The following is a 21,028-nucleotide window of genomic DNA, read 5'->3' as shown; positions in this document are numbered from 1 at the left end:
AAAGGTGAAAAATCCAAACTAAAGTACTACTTGCAGTTGAGGAATTTTTAAGGAGTCGTAATTGTGAAGTATTTGTTAATCATTTTTTCAATTCCCCTTGGAATTTTGGATTTTTTCTGAATTTTTGAAGCCCGAGTTACATTTGAAATAAATATTCCTTGCCTTTAACATGTAGGCGACCTAAGATTTATTAGTATTTTTTTAGTATATGACTATCTCACGGCTAATTGATAAGAGAACGTAAAGTAATTGAGAAGCGGAAGATCTGCTGCAGAGCTGTTGACCAAAGTTAATTGTTCTCAGATTCATTCTCCAAGATTGAAGTTTCAAGTTTTATAACAGCCATTTTGCAGAGCTCGATTACAAGATTTCCATGCGGTAACAGAGGCCAAAGAGCCTATTCCTGGTAAGAGAACTGCAGTTGTGAATTCAATGAGATCTAATCATGCCTATTGGCTTAATAGAAATTTAACAAATTAACAATTAAAATTTACTTGGTGCCGTTTGCAAGTTTTTCCTATCTCTGACCGGTTTTGCCTTATTAAATATCATTAAAGGTTGATTTATCAGAATGACGTAGAAACTTTGAATTCCAATTTATGAAGATTCCACACACTCTACCTGATTCATAATGTATTAGAAAGGGCATCATCTCCATATTTTTCTCAACTCCGGGCAATAGAGTAAGTACATCATGATAGTGATAGCAGCCAAGATCATATTACCATCATCCTTCATCATCATCATCAGCCATCATCATATTCTGATGTAATTGTAGTGCTATACAAACTTTTTTGTTAGGGTATTGATAATAATGACATTTTGAAACGAAAGAATTGCATTTAATGCCATTTTTATATAAAATAAACTTTATCAAATTATTAATTGAATCATTAATCCACTTAAAAAAAGCAAAAAAAAAGTTCTTTTTTCCTCATATTTGCTTTACATAACTACATTAGAGTTTTGCACGCACATAATCTTACAATGTTTCTGAACAACATAAAATACAAGTAAAAAATACTGTTTTTAATTGATCAAAACCAAAATATCTAAGAGTATATTTTTATCGACAATAAGAATAAATATTTATAATTATTTTTGGTAGATTTCTTTTAACAGTAAAATCACAGACCACGATTTTTTTTTGTTTCGACAAACTACAAAATACATAATCCAATATAATTTTTTGAAATGTAATCTATAAAATCAAAAAATCTAAAAATATGATGAGGGCACAAAAATATTCATTTTTAATAATCAATAAGAAAACCATTTTGTGGATAAATAAACTAAATAATGCAATGTAATGTAAAATAAATATTTATAGATTACTTTAATTAAATAAAATTGCCCATATTAATATTATTAAATTTAAAATAATGATAATAACACATATATAAGGGCAAAAATATACAAAAAGCTATTGACAGTAAGGCAAATAAGCGGTATGTCCACTTATACACTATAATTTCAAATGACTCGAGATTATATGTCATTAAAATAGTATTTGCCATATAGATCTTATTTATTTATTGATGAAAAGGACGGCGGGAGTGGATATACTAATTATTTTAATGGAAGTCAATTAATTTCATTTTTGACACCAATATTATTATAGTATAATAATGGATTTGAAAATAACTAAACTTTACGTCCTGATTTGTGGATAATATACCCATTATCCTTTTAAAACATTAGGTAATAAATTAATTAAGATAAATAAATGCTTAAATAATATTATTGAATAAAAATGCTATAATAATTTCCATGATTTATATAAATCATTATCACTCTCACTAATCGGTATGGCGACATGTTTAAATACAGTCATATCAACTGACGGCTTTCTTGTTAGTTCATTCTCATTTATTGGGGAATTAGGCTTTGTCCGGTGTGGTGTCGATGAATCCAATCTCTCTCCTGCTTCATATGCCGGGTCAATGTTTATTCCGGTGTTTGTTGTTTTTTTGGTGTTCAGCAGTGATGAAAGCTGCAAAAAAGCAAACAAATTGAATGGATTAGACCAAGTAATGCAATAAAAAAATTAGTCAGTACTGTTCTTATTAGAAAAGCAACGCGATAAGCTTATGTCTGACTCAGTCAATCATCTCTTACCAATCATTTTTATTGATAGGCAAATAATCTCATTTGAATAGCCACAAAAATGTCTCTTATTATTATTACAAGCTTATTTGTAAAGATTGAAAGCCCATATGGTCTTAAGTACCAGCTGAATAGATAATATTGCGAAGAAGTGAGTTGAAGAAAATAGGCGGGCACAGGGTCTCCTTGTTTTTCGCACCAAATTGTGACGAAAAAATAAACTTTCACTTCAATCACATACTTCCAAAAAACCGCACAAAACAGGAAAAACTGTTTCAAATGCAAGTATTTTTGTTATTTGAGAGTTCAGCAAAGTTGAAGAAAAATCGACGGAGCCATTTTCGAAAAAAATATAATAAAACTCAGAAACCTTTCCTTTGAAATCGCTCCATCAATAATCTGATTTTTTAAATGTAATACTTATCAATGCTTTAAATGTAACCAATACTTTACATTGAGTAAAGTATGCATCATATGTTGCGAGATACGGTCAAGGCGAAAAATAAGAAATGTTTTCGACAATTTTATATTTTAAATTATTTTATTATCGATTTGTTTTATTACTCCCAGCGTTCCTAATTATGATTTATCAAGAAAGGATGAGCGGCCAAATCTGAGAAACGGAATGGCGATGAGGGATGGTGTTATGATTACGTGTGCCCATCTTACCGAAACAAAGTTAAGTTTATTCACCAAAGTTGATTTAAATCGATCAAATTTAAAGAATGGATTAAGTTATAGAAACTATTTAATCACATTTCATCCTTGATTGAGTTTATGTTTACATATATAGTATATGGATGGCTGTGTGTAAGTAGGTCATACACATTCTATAAATGATTATTTACTCTAAAAGTATAAAACATACATGGAAAACGTGTATATAAACAACGCAAAACAATAATCAATCATTGAAACTTTGAAAAATGAAAACTCTTTAATCAAAACCATACTCTAAAAAAAAAAAAAGAAGAAAAATATAGGTTTAATAATCATCATCAAACAATAATCTTAAAGAATTAACAATGTTATATAAATAGATAAGGAAACGTTGTTAAAAAATCAAAACATGCTATTTAACGTATATTGTATGAGTACTATAACTGCAGGTATCTGCGTTTAATCCATATGTATTGCGAGTTTCTTCAATTGGTTCTGCCTTGTACAAGAAAAGAAAAATCACAAATGAATTTATAATGTAGAAGCGGGAGAATCTCACTTTCTCAAATTAAGACTAATCACTGATTGTATCACTTATCTTTAAATAATTAAAGATTAGTGATACATTAAATTAAAAAGTGTAATAATAAGATTACACTCCATATATTGCAGTACTGACACCAGAGAGATTGATAGTATTTATGAGATATGAGAATGAGAATATAAAAGTTTTTGAAGAAAACAGAAAGTTAATATACGCTTGAAGTTACTAGGTAGCCAAAAACAGATCCATCTCACTTAACAATTCATCGTTCTTGTTCAAAAACATGCCATTTAAAACACAAAAACTCAGAACAATCTTTGAAGTTTTAAGAAGATACAAATTTAAAAACTCAATGAGCAACAACCTATGTTTAGTTTCTTTCTTCGGTGTGTGCTTATATATATATATAATATATATATGCTTATATATATATGTATACGAACACATCGCCGGCCATTATTCTCCAACGGTACCTAACGAATACTTTCTGCGATCGACCTTAGCTTCTTACATAGCGAACAAAGTAATGAACCATGCAATCGTAGAGGTGCAGCGTTTCTGTATGAAACTTTGGTCGATTCCCTTCCTAAAGTTGGCTACGACCCCTCCCTTAGCAGAGAATGATGAATTAGGCTGTTGATCATAACCAAGCACTTCCTTGCCGTCTTCATACGTTTCTTCCTATATATGAATAAATCTTCTTCCAGACCTATATGAAATTTTGCTGTAGAACGGAGTATTTTTCTTTGGCAAGCTCGTCTCCTTTTTATATTCATAAATACTGCAGTATCTAGGGACCTTCTGCAGAACGACTTAGATTGAAGTTGAATAACTTTCTGTTAAATTGATTTTTTTTTTTTTTTTTTTTGCCAGAGCAGTTTGATTCGTCAAAAGCTATTAAATAGCAATTTATGCTACTTATGCACAATAGCGAAGAAATAAAAATCAAATGAAATACTGCAGGAAAGATGGGAGATCATTAGAATCCGGTTCGAGTAAAGAACAAACCGCTTTTTAGAACGCAGAAGATCATTATTATTGTGGGAAGTTCTTGACTTAAGAGATTAAAAAATGGTGGAAGTAGGTCGCCATATGACCACCGAAGTTATGAGTTCATCATAAAAACTGAATTAGCAATTACTCAAAACACAGTTGCGGTGCCGCACCGTGCATGCACCGTGTTCTCCAGGTTTAACAATTATTCTTCCCTCTAAGAGGTATAAGGATGCAAAGGCAACATTATTATAGAAATATTATTATCAAGAAATTATTATTATTATTATTTAAGGCTCGTCAACATCTGAGGTTATTGGCGCCTGGAGCTTTTTTCAGTGCACTGCCGGCCTCCGGGCAGTGTACATACGGTACAAACAGAGTCCATCACCAGACAGTGAGCTGTAAGAAGCTCCTAGGAAGAGAAAATCTAAGGGCCAGCAGCTGGATTCGAACCCGGGTCCTCCTCGTGGGAATCCAATACGCTAACCGCATAGTTAATCCCTTCCATAATTATTATTGTATGGAAAACAAAACAAAAAACAAAAAAAACGGTCGTTAGTGAATCAGAACAATAATTTAAGTTTGTCTGTTACTAAGTAACAAAGTAACAAGGGAAAATACATAATGAAAACGGTTTCCTTTTATAAAAAAAAAAATTAATAAATAAAAAAAAAATGTTTTTGTAAAAAAAAAAAAGGAAAGGTAAATTATACCTCATGTATACCAGTTAATGCTTGTTGCGCTTGTGCATCATTTGGTGGAACTACTTTTTCAAGAATATGATGATATTGCAATAGCTTGAGTCGACATAATGACATGACTGTATGAGCGTTTCTAAGTTCCACAGAGAGCACTTCTGGGTCCTGTTGAATGGGTGCAAGTTACAAATACATTTTTATAAATCCTTCTATACTGACATAATATTTATATTCTTCGCGTTATCAAAACATACATATAGAGAAGCTGAAGAAACAGGAATATTATGTGATAATTCTATGTAAGGAGTTAACTAAGTCAGAATTAAATCGTACGACAAAATGTTTTTACTAATTTTCAATAAAATTGTGGGGTGCATGAATCGTCTTAGATCTAACTGAAAACAACTAAAGATGCTTATTAATAAATACTCACATTTAAAGCGTAACCCTCAATTATATTAGGATCCAAAGGTGCTGTAGGTGTGTGGATTCTATTCATAGATTCAGTTTTCATCTTCAGTGAACTGTACAACATAAACTATTAATATAAACTTATGCTTTACTTTACAATCTTGTACTTCTTTTTAGGATCTTCTATTCACCATTAGAATAGATGCTTATTACTTATTTGCATGTAGAATAAAATAGTAGCTCTAGCTAATACAATAACTAGGTAAAGGAAGATTTTCTGAACTTGTCTGCCACATTCGTAGAAAAAAAAAATAGTTTGCGGAGCTAAGAGAGAAAAGTTATGACAATAAATAGAGTAGTTAACGTGTGCTTCTGTTACAGTTCAGCAGCATCATAGGGAAACTATAAGTCATCAATACACTAATTTATTAACAATCCCTACCTTGAAAACATTCACATTCTGTGTATGTTTTATCAAAGCTCGATATTGAATAAGTAACTAATTCTGCCCCTTTTTTCAACTCATCTAAAGTTTAAATTTCAACTCATCCAAGCCTATACCCGCCTTAAGGAGTCCAAGATTCGCGATTTAATACTTTGTTTACTGAGTGACCATCTCTTTTTAATTTTCCTATCCAAGTACTCGTCTTTATGGCTAGACATATCATTCATCTTCTCCGCTTTTTGGTTAAGAGTGATGTGGTTGAAGAGATTGTTTTAGATAAAAGGAATCGGTTAAGCGAAACTGGTCCTAACAAATTTTTTCCTTGCTCGCATTCTTAATTACGAGGGTCGTTTGAAAAGTCCGTGCAAAGTCAGAGAGATAGCACTACTGGCGCGTATCGAGGTTATGTTTAGTTAGTAGCACACACACCAAGTTTCAGCCAAATCGGTCTATTTCTTTGTGTTTGGCATTCGTTTGAATCGAGGAAGTCGAGTGATTTTCAAAAAATGGACGAAAAAGAATTTCGTGTGTTGATTAAACACTACTTTATGAAAGGCAAAACGCCTCAGGAGACTATAGAGAAGCTTGATAAACATTATGGTGACTCTGCACCTTCGAACAGTTTATAAGTGGTTTCAAAATTTTCGGAGTGGCCATATGGGCACAAGAGACGTTGAACGTTCTGGACGCCCTGTTGAGGTTACTACTCCAGAAATCATTGATAAAATCCATGATATGGTGCTGGATGACAGAAGAGTGAAGGTGCGTGAGATTGCTAGTGCTGGGGGCCTCTCGAATGAACGGGTACATAATATTTTGCATCAACATTTGGACATGACAAAGCTATCCGCAAGATGGGTGCCGCGATTGCTCACGCTTGACCAAAAACGAAATCGTGTGAAATGTTGCAAGGACGGTTTGCAGCTGTTCCAGAAGAATCCGCAGGACTTTAAGCGTCGTTTCGTCACTGTGGATGAAACATGGATACATCACTACACTCCTGAGACCAAAGAACAATCTAAACAATGGGTTACCAAGGGGGAATCTGCGCCAAAAAAGGTGAAGACCGTTCCTTCGGCCGGAAAGATTATGGCGACTGTCTTTTGGGATTCGCAAGGAATAATCCTCATCGACTATCTGGAAAAGGGTAAAAATATTACAGGTGCATATTATTCATCGTTATTGGACCGATTGAAAACCGAGCTGCAAGAAAAACGCCCACGATTGGCCCACAAAAAAGTCCTTTTCCATCACGACAACGCACCAGCTCACACCTCAGCAGTTGTGGTCGCAAAATTAATGGAAATAGGGTTCCAACTCGTTTCACATACCCCCTATTCTCCAGACTTGGCTCCCTAGAACTACTATTTGTTCCCCAATATGAAGAAATGGCTGGCGGGAAAAAGATTTTATTCAAACGAGGAGGTGATTGCAGAAACGAATGGCTATTTTTCAGACTTGGACAAATCCTATTATTCGGAAGGGATCAACAAACTAGAGCAGCGTTGGACGAAGTGTATAAGCCTAAAAGGAGACTATGTTGAAAAATAAAAAAGGTTTACCCCAAAAAATTAGGTAGTTTTTATTTTTGCACGGACTTTTCAAACGACCCTCGTATTTAGGCCAAAGCTTGGTGAATAAGTAGACACAAATAATCAAATAATATGACAAAATACCATCTATTTCTAATAATAATTTGAGGTAACGATTTCCATAAAGGGAAAATAAACTCTGAAAACTCCCAACATCATAAAATTTCTTAAATACTTACCTCATTTGGCTCAATTTTATTCTATTATGTTCATGATTTTTACAAAAATTATTTCTTCCATCGATAACAGCAGAATTTCTAGTAAAATAAAATTTTGAAGGAGCTTTGTAACGCTGAAAAAGAAAAAACTTGTAGGAAATATATATAGATTGGGGAAAAAATGATAATTACGACAAAATTATTACGTTAAATAACTTACTTTTGGATTTTTCAAGTGCAAAGCGTATTCAATTATGTTAGATATGTCAACAGTTGTCGGATATCGCATCAAATTAGTGAGACTGGCAGTGTAATCTGAGGTTAATACTGAAAAAATTAAAAACAATAGATTTATTCATATATATATATAATTTATATACGTGCACATAAGTGTATATATGCAGCACAATTAACACTGTACATGAATCTTTTGATAATTCAAAAATACTGAAAAAAAATGCTCACATATGTTTCTAATGGCCACTAACATCGCTACTACAATATAATTTACAAGATCAAAACTTTTATTGTCTGCAAATATGGCATCCCACAATACTAAAAGATCTTGTAATGGAAATTCTCTACCAAAAAGCAGTCTTAACCACCGACTGTAACAGATGATCAGTAACAAATTTATTATTATTATCATTATTATTCTAATTATTATTATAGTAATAATAATTATTATTATTATCATTAAAGGAGTAATTTGGTCAAATACATAAAAAAGAAAACTAACATTCCAAATAATGGAAGAGGTATATCAAATTTCTCCAAATGATTATGAAGTTGAGGATCCGTTGGTGCTAACAGTCTTTCTTTTATCCAATTTAACTGAGCGATCACTTGATTTTCGTTGGAACTACTCTAAAAATAATAACAGAAACAAAAATAAATCTGTGTGTAACATTCATGATCTATTACATTCATAACCTGCTGCACTTCAAACCGCAACTTAAATGATCCTTCAGTTCGGAATTTTTACTTTATTCTCCTAGAAAATGCTATGGTCCTTATATTTCCTGCCGAACTAACAAACCTAACCTCACACCACTTTATAAGGCACCGACCCAGAAAACAACTAGCAGGGTGTAACTAAGAGAATGCAGGACTGTGCAATTTTAAATCCCCGAAACTTGGAGAGCAGGGAGATCTATAAATACATAAAATCAACGGAATCACAAGATCCAGTACAAGAAGACGTACCTCCTTTCCGTATCTTAGACAAGTGCAGTGATCTCACACGCAAACTAGTAACTGCTCGCAATCCGAAAGTATTTGAGAAACCTTTCCGATCCTCTTGACAGTTTGCATAGGAGTTGACCCAATACACTAAGGTAAATGGTAATCAAGTAATGTTTTCTAAGCACAATACAAAAATATATATGGTCAGATTAAGTTGACATGAGCATTAGGGCTAGTCTGGGTCAATGCCTGCGGCAAATGGCATCCGACTTGGCATCCGAACTGAGAACGCCGATGGGTCTTCGGGATTAACCCAATAGCATGGAATTGAACAGTGCTAAATATCCAACAACCGCCCAAAAAGATCTCCATAATATTCCAAATTTGGAAACACCGTAAAACTAGACTAGAAATACCTAACTCTACAAAGTAGTTCTACAATTTCTCCGGGCCGAAGCCCGGCAGTGCACCAAAAAAAACCTTAAGGCGTCAATATCCTCAGATTTTGACGCACCATTAAAGAAAAAAAAAAGGATTGGAAAAAAATGATAACTTGAATTCTAATCATTAATATATGTACTATATATTTTGATGCGGTTAAAATGTCAAGTTATTAAACTAAGAATATTTACCATGGCGAACGAACAGGCTGGAAAGTGACCAGTTGATGTAGGTTCGAGGTTTGATATAAGATATGAACCCTCGATAGCATTCATTATTCTCCTGAACAATGTGCTATAAACAAAAACAATAAATAGTTTTTTAAAAAAGTATAGAAACTCTGTTTATTGTTAGGCAATCCCTTGTTACTTACTAAGAATCTTCTTCTAAATATTCCGGGTTTAACATTTCAACAATATCTTGGCTAAAAAAATAGTACAAAAATAAATTTTCAGAAATTCGCATTGACTGCTGTTAAAAAGTTGGAACTGTTAGAAAATTTAATTTGTATTTATTATTCTAATAAAACGATAAAGAATCTAAGAAAAATGTTTCATATAATGCCGCTCCAAAGGACTTAATTTGGCCGAACACGCACTTCAATTACATAAATGCCAGTAAAATGAAAAGTAACTAGTTACTTCATCAGGCAAGCGAATAGGCGTCGTAGATGGAACAGGATAGCATATGAGGGAATCATACCCAATGTCAGTCTAAAAGAATAAGAAAATGCCACAAGCATCAAATAATATTATGTGCTTACCGGATATAACCCTGTTCTTGGGCATGAACAAAAGCCTGTTGATCACAGTGCACAACAAATAATACAGGCGCGAGAACCTCGTGCATACCCTAAAACAAAAAATATTTTATTAATTACGTCATAACACTTTCAACAATATGAAAGCTAATAAAGGAACAGCTTAAAACCAAAGGAAAAGCCAAAATTCTGGTGATTGGCTTAAGTGTAATAAGGTACTAAGAGGGTTAAAAGAAGATTCAATGACAGAGATTACCTAAATCCTGGGACAAAACACATCTTACAAACCGATAGGAATGAATATAGATTTTAAGTTGAAGACAACATTAACCAGAAATTAGATGATCATTAAATGATACAATAATTTTTCATTAATGTAAAGATGAGCTAATTTGCTAGTTTTTCCATACGATAGTTGATTCCACCGTACTGAAAAATTCTTCATTTTGTTGCCATCGATCTCCTACATCTTCAGGTTATATTGGTAAGGAAAGTAATAGTTTTTTTTGTTTTTTTTTTTGCAAGTTGCTGAGTAAATTGAAGTTGGTCTCAATAAATCTATTAATCATATGGTTTACAAAGATATCCGATGATTAATCAATTTATCACTGCAATGTCTCTTTTGCATTTAAGAACTACAGAAAACTAAATTAACAGATAATAACTAATAAAAGCGGAACAGAACATTTTATCTAATTAAAGCATCAATCAAATAACCTGACGATAACACATAGTTGGATTTTCTCTTGCATAGCAAAAAAGGATGTTTATCATAGCTTCCTGCACGATTTCACCTCTAAAGAAATCTACGCCTGGAAAGGTTCTAATTACATCTTGACGAATAAGACTTCTGAGCTCTTTATCACAAAAATATTGATGCCATGTACTCTGTAAAACAGAATGCAATTATTTCTTCAAAACTAAAATTTATGTAATGGCGGAATTAATTCTTCAACAATGAGAATGAAAGCAATTTAATTGTGGGGAAAAAATGTCAAACCTTATCATGCTGCGACAAAGGGTTATCATAATTAGGTTCTTTCTGTTTGCAAGGAGTTATGCATAAACTTTTTTTAAGCGTCGAATAATGTTTTCTAGAAATTTCAGCTTCTGAACTCCATATATTAGAAGAACCAGGTGTTAATGCACCAAGTAATAGACGCCAAATTACGCTTCTAAATCTGGAAGCTCTTAATTCTCCCTCTAAAGCCCTTTTTCTCAAAACAGTCAATTCAAGATTTTCTTTACAAAGTTTGTCCCATTCCTCTCTGAAAAATACAAATTACTACAAAAAAACAGATATTGTTACAAATTTTGAAGGATTAGTGCAATTTACTACTAACTTTAGGCATGGAGTTTAGTCATTCATTGTGATTTAAATTGATAAGTTGTTACAATTACACTCACTCATATTTCAATCCTAATGAAGATGTTGACTTCTGTTTCATCGCTTTTGCGTTTAAAACTAATACATCTTGGGCCATATCTACTTGGAAATTATCTAAAATATAACAGGGCATATCATGCAAATATTCTTCTGTATACTTTTCTGCGATTCCATTGTCCATGACTTGGCTTTATCCACATTTTTAGCCACGGTACCTTAAATGTAAAACTATGATAACAGAAATATACAAATTGAGGGTAATATGCAAATCTATTCCACATCATAAAAAGAAATTACCATCATTCATCAATTGGTAATGGTTTTTATTAGTTTAAGCAAAATCTAAAATTTTATATTTCACTTTTGGCATTTCAAAGTTCCAGTATCAAATCAATTAATAGATAACATACTCGAAATTCAAACACAAACATAGAACAAACGTCATCAGTCAGCCATACTGTAGCAAAATGTTTATCTGACCGCATTTCAAAATGTAATCTTAAAAAAATATTTTTATTTACATATGTCACATGAACTAGTTTTACCAATAATTATTGATCACTAAAAGAAGTATTACTACATAAAAAAAAAACTGGTTAATAACAAATTTCCGCTAGGTGCCCCTTCCTTAGAGAAATTGAAAATGTAGATTTCACCTTGTCCTACCATTTTAACTGTAATCAGTTATTAAAGCATTTATTTTCTGTGAATATTGTAATAAGAGCTTTTTATTAAGTGCTTTTTGAAAAATCTTAAGAATACACGAAAAGAATAAACCTTGAAAAGTTTTTTTTATTTCGTATTCGTAACGTAAAAATTGAGGAAATATTATTTACTTTTGAACACTTGTATCTAATGTAAACTTTTACTCACTATTGTAATTGAATTGCGTTGAACAACAAATTAAGGAACCCTAAAACAAATAGTAAAAACTAGTTAGTGCCAGTTTACACTAACAAATCAAAAACCCCTAGTAGTATAGTAAATAAAATTAAAATCTTTTGTGAAGACCTCACACGACATTCCCTTACTGCTTTCCTCAAAGATATTAAAAAAACCTTATCTGCATAAATTTTCGCTAAACGTTTAGCTACCACAGTTCTGCGTTTTTAAAAAAGCAAAAAGTAGCCCAGGAATGCCCTCTTTTTAGAATTCAAAAAATTATTTTCCCAGAAAAAAGATGTGTCAGGGCTACAGTCGTTACGTCATTCAACGTCTTACTGAAAAGATAGTACATATAGCTTGTGCAATAAAATCGATTAGTTTGAAGGCTAAATTAAGTAAAGTATGATGTACAACGATTATTGGTATAAAGGAAAATAAGCGTTTTTGTTGGTGCGAGGATGGAGAAATACGATGTTATTGTCCTCACTTTTGCTTTCGTTTGTTTTAATTCCTCAAGTTATAACAACGAATAACTTTCCTCCATAACAGGTTATATTTGGTGTTCCCGCCTAAAGTTTATTTTGTTAGTAAAATGATTAGTCTTGTAATGGTAATTGTTACATGACAATAAATCTCATTGCCCTTAATGTTAATTTTTAGTTCAGAAAACTTAATTTTTTGGAAATGATAATATGGTGTTATGACTAAAATTAAGTGACATGGAATGAAATAACGATTAATGTAAAATAGATTCGCAGTTAAAGTTTTTGCTGAGTTTTAAGTTGTTTTATAACAAGTGAACTGTCTAATGTCAGAATATTGATGTAGAATTTTTCTATGGAGCAACTTTATTTGAACTTTCCTTGTAGAGCAAAACAAATTAATTTGCTAGATGAATTGTTAGGAAAGGTAATTTATTTTAAAGTATTATTTGTTCAAAGTTATTCAAAATGAAAGAGGAATTGGAAAAGTGTTTCAATGTTATTTGCTTATACACTCAAACGACGAATAAATGCCATTTTCTTCCAAAGATATCTTGGGAAGATAATTCTGTTCTTTCAGAATTTATAGATAATTTTTGTTTTTCAACAGGCTCGCAAAAGTTAAGCAACTTTTAATGAAAAAGAAAAAATAAATAAAACTTGTTTATTAGGAAAGACAAAACGAAATAATGTATACACATTATTTTCATCTATTATATCTATCACTGTGGCCAGAGAAACATTGATAAGAAATAGAAAACTAAGAATGTCTATGGTCTGAAGTATATTTTTACTATTTGTTTTAGGATTCCTTAATACTGCCACCATTGTTATTCATATATGGGCAAGCTGCGGTTGGAAAAACAACTATTTTAGTGGAATATTTGGATATTATTAAAGCAAAATATGCTTATGTTAATTGTATTGAATGTTACACTAACCGATTACTTCATGAATCCATATTGACTCAGATTTTTGGTGTTTCCTCTGATATAAAATGTGACAATTTTATGGATTTAATTCATATATTTAGAAATGCTTCTAAAGAAGGAAGTTTCTTTAACCAGCCTACTGCAATAGTGTGTAAAACATATATAAATATTAACTGGTTTATTTCATGGTATTTAATTTGCAGGTTTATATTGATTGTATTGTTACAGGTACTTGATGGAATTGAAAATTTAAATGATTCAACTAGTGGAAATTCATTGGCTGTATTTAGCAAATTACAAGAAATGACATCTATTTACTCCCTTTCAGTGATTTTTATTAGTAAGGTGTTACCAGAAAAATTTTATATAGATTCTTCGTATATACCAGTATATTTTCCTCAATACACTCGAGGTATTAATTGTTTCAACTTATTTAATTTTTTTTTTTTATCTCCAAGTCATATCAATATTAATATTAATCTCATTTTTAGATGATTACATGACTATTTTAAAATTCTACAGGCCTCCTGAATGTGAAGAACAGTTTTTTGAAAATTATTTAAATTCAGCTCTAACAGTGTTTATTAGAACTACACGTGATTTCATAGAAATGAAAAATTTAGTAAGCAAAATCAATTTCTGCCATTTTTAAAATTTATCTTCTGCCTCTATTTGTAAATGACGTGTAGTATTTAAAGAGATACTAAATGATTTTTACAAGTTTTCAAAAGAAAAAAAAATGTCATCTGCAAATTGGCGAAATTGGCTTTGTACCAAATTTATAAGTTGTTTTTTTTTACAAAAAGAAAAAAAAATATGGTATCTTCCAACCAAGTTAAGAATAATGTGTAGGGTCCATTATAGTTAACACAATCAAATGTAACTAGCCTTAAGATATGGAATAAATTTATACATGTAACAAAATAACATATTACAGAGAAAATAACAAATCACGATTTTTGTTGTTAAAATCTTGTCCAAATTTTATCTCGTAGTAGTCATCTATTCGCCAGCATAAGTTTTCTCGATAAACAGAAACTGGAAAATAAATTCCTAGATAAAACGAAAAAAAACAAAACTGAAAATTTCCTCTTAAAATTATTCTTTATTGGTCTTGTTGCCATTCTAAAAAAAAAGTTTTCTTTTTATTTTTGTGCAAGCTATAGTTTCAACATCTTTGATTATATACTTCCTAGCAAACAGTTTATGGTGTCCCTGACCGGCTTCGGACTTTAACCCAACATCAAAGTTTGTTGAAGAGATTTCGCCTTCACTTACGTTATCATCTCACACTACACTTGCTGAATGTTAAGTCGGAATATCTACACCAAACTGGTTAGTGAACCTCTGATGATGGAAGAAGGTAGAAGCCGGCCAGTAAATGCGTGCTGCAATAGATGAAATCAAAGATTATCTAGGTATACGGATCTAACCACGTTTTCAATTAGTCTCAACGTTCGACCTGGTTTTCAAAGAGCTTAATTTGTAAGAGAATATTTTGTATTCTGTATTAATGAAAATTGGTAGTTGAACATTTTTCTAAATTTGCATTTAATAACAGTAAAAAAAGAAATAAAAACTGATAATTTTTTTTTTTTTAAATAAATTATATATACGGTTTATGTAGCTTTATTGGAATAATCAAAATTTGATTGTTGCAGATTTTAAGTAATTTTCCCACTTACTGTGAACCTGTGAAAAAAGGAGATATAAGTTCTAATGATGTGGTAGGATTATGGAGGCATATAGTTCCGCACTTAAAGGAATCTCTTAATAATGTTTATTTAGGAGTTATTTGCAGGTAATTTTATGGTTTGATTTTTTTGTGTTGAAAATGCTATTTGCGTTAGCATATTATGTTTCTTTAGACGATTGGTTTTGGATATCAGTAAAACAAAAAATATATGCGATGGCCATTTGATGCAAAAGTAGTACTGCATGAAAATTTTTTAAAACCTCTGCTTAATTTATTCCGAACTTTCATAACACCTAATCTAATTATTTTACATCAATTCGAATGTCTTTTCGAAAGTAGTTATTATAAATTCCTTCGGTTAGGGGAATGGTTCAGCTTTCCAATTGGAGTTATTTCAAAACTTGAATTCCACCATTTGCCTGCCATTCCTGTAGCATTTTAAAAACCAACTGGAACTCACATCGTTAATTGTGGATCAAAACGTTGGGCAGCATATATTTGAAATTGTGTTGAACGTGCACGCTTTTATGTACTTAATTTGATTGAGAATTTCATATTTTCTTCCATACATTTTGTGTAGAGATGTTGTCTAACACTTTTCAAATTTGCATCAAACACATTTTAAAAGATTAAAGTCGAGAAAAACTAAGAATGCTGACTTTAAAATTTTATAATCCACACTCTAAATAAAAAATTAAAATATTTAACTTATATTTTATTTCTTCTGCATAACTTTATCTTTTGCTTACATTTGCTATTGGAATGTATTACTCAAGCACAGGTTTGTTTTTTCAGCGGAAATTAGATAGTGAAAAAAATGATTTTGATCATTCCCATTTTTATGAAAGCCCCAATACGTTGTTTTTTTTTTTTAATGAGATCCCCTAATTTGGAAAACAAGGCCTAAGCATAAGCACCGAATAAATAAGAGAATATTGTATTTCTTCATTGATAGCAGCGAAACCAGGCCGTTTTTAGCCAATCAAGTATTTTCCATGATTATAATTGAACAAAACTTCTGATAACTCCAAAAATGGTTTTGCGATCAGTTTGTTTCTACTAAATATAAAAACATCTCGGACACGTTTCTAAGTTTTTCGCATCTCTCAATTTCTAATGCTCTTGGCAACGTGTATAATTCGCCCTAGTATATCCAAAAGGTGTTCGGAGCACTCATTGTACTGAAACATAGCCATTACAAGAGCGTCTCGATATTATGAACTGATCTTGCTTCAGTCAATAGCTTTCTTATAAATGGTAATTTTATGGTTTTCTTTTCTTTAATCAAGGCAATTTTGTTTATCAGATGGACAAGTGGAATTGTAATAAATGCAATAAAAAAGATCCAATCTTTCTAAAAAATCTAAAAATTACTATTTAAAATATTAAATGTTTTCAAAGATCCTGATTGCCATCCAAAAATAATAATAATAATAATAATCAAATGTTACTTCATGGTTGATCTTTCATATAGTCTAACTTGACGCTTTTTTTTTTTCAGGAAAAATGATGAAACAATTAATAATACCACAGATTTAACAGCGCATAGTTCTAAAACGTTGTGTGCTTTTGATTTACCTTACTATGCCAAGTATTTTTTAATAGCTTCATATCTGGCATCATACAATTCTCCTAAGTACGATAGGCGGCTTTTTTTAAAAAATCATGGCAAACATAAAAAAAAAAATTTAAGAATAAAAATTAAAGAAAATATTACTAATGAACTACTAGGACCTAAGCCATTTTCGTTAGATCGTTTATTGGCTATATTTTATGCAATCATGGAAGAAAAAGCTAGCCTTACAGTTAATCTGATGTCTCAAGTAAGTTACTGATTTATTCTTAATGTGATATAATTAAATTGAAAATTAATCGCATTTTTTTTAATATTTGCAGATTGCTTCTTTAGTGGAACTTCGTTTATTGGCGAAATTAGGTGATTCTTGCATCGAAAAACCTAAATATAAATGCCTTGTGGGATTTGAATGTGTCGATGTTGTGGCAAAGTAAGAAAACTTCCATTTTTTTTCGTCCCTACTCCACGTTTATTTGTTAAAACGTTTTTTAAGAACTTTAAATTTTGATCTTAACTTCTTATTGGTTTTCTGTTGTGTTCTGCGGATATTAGTATTACGTGGGGGGAGGCAAATAAAAATAATACAATAAATAGTTCTAGTGTAGTCATATTGTTATTCAGAGGCATATTTCTTAGTTAATGTCCTTTAAGGTTCTTCTATCACAATTCAGATCATTTATTTATCATTTTGTACAAATAGTTTGTATATAAGATATTTGTGCTTGGATTTTAATGTTTTGTGTATTAATTATGTCTTATCATATTTGTTTCAGAACATTAGGATTCAATTTAAAGAAGTACTTACTGGAATAAATACTTTATACAATTATTACTATTTTTATGAATTCAAATAAGTAGTTTTTTCTAAAAAATGAAGACAATTTCAACGTACAAAAAAGATTTTGTGTAACTAAAAATTAATAGGTTCCATTTTATTTATTTATTTATGAATTCTTCATTTGGGTTTAAAAAATATATCAATTTATAATTATTAACTCAATATAAGGCCTCTTTCTTAAGTTGGACATTTCCATGACATTTCGCTTGCAAATTAAAGAAGAAAATTCAATGTTGGAATACGATAAAAAGCAATAAACATGGTTTCATTATTATTATATTTAAATAAATGTTTCAAAATATAAATTACTTTTAATTTGTTTATGATTATCTCCTTAACAAAAACAGTACAAAAAGTTATGTGTAAGGGTTTGATTAAACGACAAAAGTTACACAAATAAGCAAGTACCCAACATTTCATTCATACTTCAACTCGTATTTCAGACAGAAGTATGTATTATAAGCTCTTAACATTAAATATAATCCTTATCAGAACAAAGAAAAAGGACCGTAAATTAGAGGAAAAAAGCCTCGTCACTTCAAGTCAGTCGATTTTCTTTAGATTTGGAAATCCAGACTTACATTTAAACTTATTATCATTATATAGATGCTTAGACGAAAACCAACGATTCAATTCATCAAGAAGTGCAATTAATCGAATTTGTCTGGGAAAAATGTTTCTACTAAAAGTTTTAGAACTATCTGTAAGCTGTAATCATAGCAAGTTTTTTTTAAAAAATCCAAGAAAAGGTTTTTTAGAAGAAGTAAAAATTCTATTCAGTAAAATACTTCCAATTATAAAATTTGAAATTTCTGCAATTTTCCGATCCTAAGTTATAGAGAGAAACAAACTACAAAGAAGGTACAAACAGCCATTAGTTGGAAAAAGTGATTTCTAAGAATAACTTGGTCTCTGATCCGTCGAGCCTTAGCCATCTTTTTATCATCACATTTATTTAAGTAATACGTGGGTGTAAAGTGAAACTATGATCTTTACTTCTTCGATTTAAAAATAATTCTTTTTTTTTTTAACTGAACCAATGAAGCTAAATAACCTTGTAGATCACATTGGAGCAGTAGTAGTGTCAATAAAATTCTTGAGGTAATGTGTCCAATGGTGGAATTAGGCCCAACTGTAAGTATTTACAATCAAAGTATTCGTGGAAGGAATGTGAGATTGGAGACTGAATGGGATAAGAAAGTTACTTAAGATCTGCATAACTCAGCGGAGTGCCCTGCAACGAAAGACCATCAGAACAAAGGAGACGATGAACTATGTCAACAATTGCACTTAAATCTGATTTTTTTTAAGAGTGAGAGAAAAAATAGGGAGCATTTATTTAGTCGGAGGAAGAGATATTAATGCGAGAAGAGTTTCATCACCAAGGCTATCAGATCTTAGACGTTCTCGACAAATAGCCATCGACTCCCACCAATGCCTGATACATGTGTTAGCTCCAGGTCACTAATTCTTACAATAACTTTTTGGACTAAGAAGTGTACGATATTGTGAATTTATTTTTTAAAAAACCTCGGTGGGATTTAACTGTAGCAGACAGCCTCAATCACATCCACCATTTTCGCATATTTAAGTTAATAAATTGGTATTTACACACATTTTTCTAATCAATACCAGTAATTACCAGGTCTCTAACCAGTGCCTGGGTATAGCACTGGTCGTACATTTCTCGTACAATAAACAAATATTATTTTAAAAACTTAAAACTTTCAAATTTTCTAAAACAAAACATTTTAAATGATAGTAAACAAACAAGATGAAACGAAGAAATATGGTAATATATGATATTTGTATAGAAATTCCATTTTCATTTAGTAAATTAAGTTACAATCACTTGTTCCATTATCATTTAGAAAATTTATTCTACAGTGAGAATGGAAAGAAAATTAAACTGAGAGCACAGACCACAGATCACACTTGACCGTAGAAATCGACGATCGTAACCTTCTTAACACTACTTGATATTTGATAACGAAAAGGTTATATAACAGCTTTTTAACCTGTTTGAAGTTAGAATGCCCAGCTAAACAACTATCGTCGACATACGATTTGTTATCATTCTTAGGTTTTGATTTATATGTATGCTTCAAGACAATAATTCAAGTATTGTGTTTGATTTTGTTTTTTTATGATGGATGAAGTACGTGAATTGGAAAAAATAACAGAAGAAGTAGAAAGTGTTCACCAAGAGGCGTCTAAAAACTCAAAGGAAGTACCCAAGCAAACAAAGAACAAACTTATTAATTTACCGGTTTCTAGAGTCAAGCAGATTATTAAAATGGATCCAGATGTGTCATTAGCTAGTTCTGAGGCTGTATTTTTAATAGCCAAATGTGCTGTAAGTAATAATTCATATTACGAGTAATGACAATATGCAAGAGCTACTTCTGTAAGTGATTCATATTAATCGCACTCAAATAGATATCTATGACATAATTAAACAAAAAAGTATGTTCAATTAAAGTTCTTTTTTTTTTCTAGCCAATATAGAAATTTTAAATGGCAAAGAAATTTTTTGTTTACTGTTTGCTAGATTTATATAATTTCGACCAGTTTTATCAGATAAAAATACTAATAAAATAAAATATTAAATATTGTCTTTTTTCAGGAACTTTTCATAGGGACGCTTAGTAAAGAAGCTTATACATTCACTTCTAGCGCTAAGAAAAAAACTATACAGAGAAAAGATGTCGATGCAGCTATTGATAATACTGAGGAGTTTGCTTTTTTGGAAGGTGCGCTGGACTAATTTATTTACTGTACAAATGTCAAATAATGTAATAAATGTAATTTATCTATTATAACTTTCGAAAATTTCCCATTTCTTGAAGTGGGTTTTAAATACAATAAAACTGTTCATTTTTTAGATTTGTTTTTCTTACTTGTTATCAGCAGTTAAGGAATGTATTATGAACATGTAAAATTTAAGAGTTTTCAATTTTCACTGGAAATGGCCGATTTAAGGTTCTTCGGTACAGAAAAGGGATTGCTTGAGTTAACAAAATATCTTAAAACGAAAGATCGCAGGAAGCTGAAACTGCAACAGAATCTTGCCAGAAATGTTAGCCACTTGGCACTTATTTTGTGAAATGGAATCCTTCGTTTATGCAAGTCTAAATGAATATATTTATGTATTTCAATCATTTGGATTATGATAAAAATTGGAACAATGGGAAGGAGTGTCTGACCGTAAATGCGAGAGGAATTTTGTAAAGTTA

The 21,028-nt window shown here is 31.1% G+C and overlaps 3 protein-coding genes across 9 annotated transcripts; 2 read left to right on the top strand and 1 right to left on the bottom strand.

The window, feature by feature from the left end:
- Positions 1-820: 820 nt before the first annotated feature.
- TBC1D5 (TBC1 domain family member 5) lies at positions 821-11,866 on the bottom strand. Of its 5 annotated transcripts, none has more exons than XM_074128416.1 (14): positions 11,681-11,865; positions 11,404-11,611; positions 10,997-11,264; positions 10,714-10,884; positions 10,000-10,088; positions 9,610-9,660; positions 9,428-9,530; positions 8,350-8,477; positions 8,076-8,218; positions 7,831-7,937; positions 7,632-7,744; positions 5,438-5,528; positions 5,020-5,169; positions 821-1,993 (listed from the first exon to the last, which is right to left on the bottom strand). In XM_074128416.1, the coding sequence occupies exons 2-14, from the start codon at positions 11,562-11,564 to the stop codon at positions 1,757-1,759; spliced, it is 1,812 nt and encodes a 603-aa protein (XP_073984517.1). In that variant the 5' UTR covers positions 11,565-11,611; positions 11,681-11,865; the 3' UTR covers positions 821-1,756. The 5 variants fall into 5 exon arrangements, with proteins under 5 accessions (XP_073984517.1, XP_073984516.1, XP_073984519.1 ...); XM_074128415.1 differs by having other exon boundaries at positions 11,404-11,598; positions 11,681-11,864; XM_074128418.1 differs by lacking the exon at positions 5,020-5,169 and having other exon boundaries at positions 11,404-11,598.
- A 784-nt stretch (positions 11,867-12,650) lies between these two features.
- Positions 12,651-18,107, top strand: Orc5 (origin recognition complex subunit 5). Of its 3 annotated transcripts, none has more exons than XM_074128420.1 (9): positions 12,653-12,851; positions 12,929-13,177; positions 13,557-13,829; positions 13,911-14,094; positions 14,174-14,304; positions 15,344-15,483; positions 16,880-17,201; positions 17,275-17,384; positions 17,728-18,107. In XM_074128420.1, the coding sequence occupies exons 2-9, from the start codon at positions 13,106-13,108 to the stop codon at positions 17,765-17,767; spliced, it is 1,272 nt and encodes a 423-aa protein (XP_073984521.1). In that variant the 5' UTR covers positions 12,653-12,851; positions 12,929-13,105; the 3' UTR covers positions 17,768-18,107. The 3 variants fall into 3 exon arrangements, with proteins under 3 accessions (XP_073984523.1, XP_073984521.1, XP_073984522.1); XM_074128421.1 differs by having other exon boundaries at positions 12,654-12,817; XM_074128422.1 differs by lacking the exon at positions 13,557-13,829 and having other exon boundaries at positions 12,651-13,177.
- Positions 18,108-19,790: 1,683 nt separating this feature from the next.
- LOC141454317 (DNA polymerase epsilon subunit 4-like) lies at positions 19,791-20,676 on the top strand. Its single transcript, XM_074128430.1, has 2 exons — positions 19,791-20,148; positions 20,419-20,676. Exons 1-2 carry the CDS (start codon positions 19,939-19,941, stop codon positions 20,557-20,559), a joined length of 351 nt encoding a protein of 116 aa, XP_073984531.1. The 5' UTR covers positions 19,791-19,938; the 3' UTR covers positions 20,560-20,676.
- Positions 20,677-21,028: the final 352 nt, after the last annotated feature.

Source organism: Rhodnius prolixus, unplaced genomic scaffold (genome assembly GCF_049639745.1).
Source record: "Rhodnius prolixus isolate KJV_2025 unplaced genomic scaffold, Rpr scaffold_9, whole genome shotgun sequence".
Taxonomy (NCBI): domain Eukaryota; kingdom Metazoa; phylum Arthropoda; class Insecta; order Hemiptera; family Reduviidae; genus Rhodnius; species Rhodnius prolixus.
Note: the sequence above shows the minus strand (reverse complement) of the source record. Positions and strands in the feature narration are given on the sequence as shown.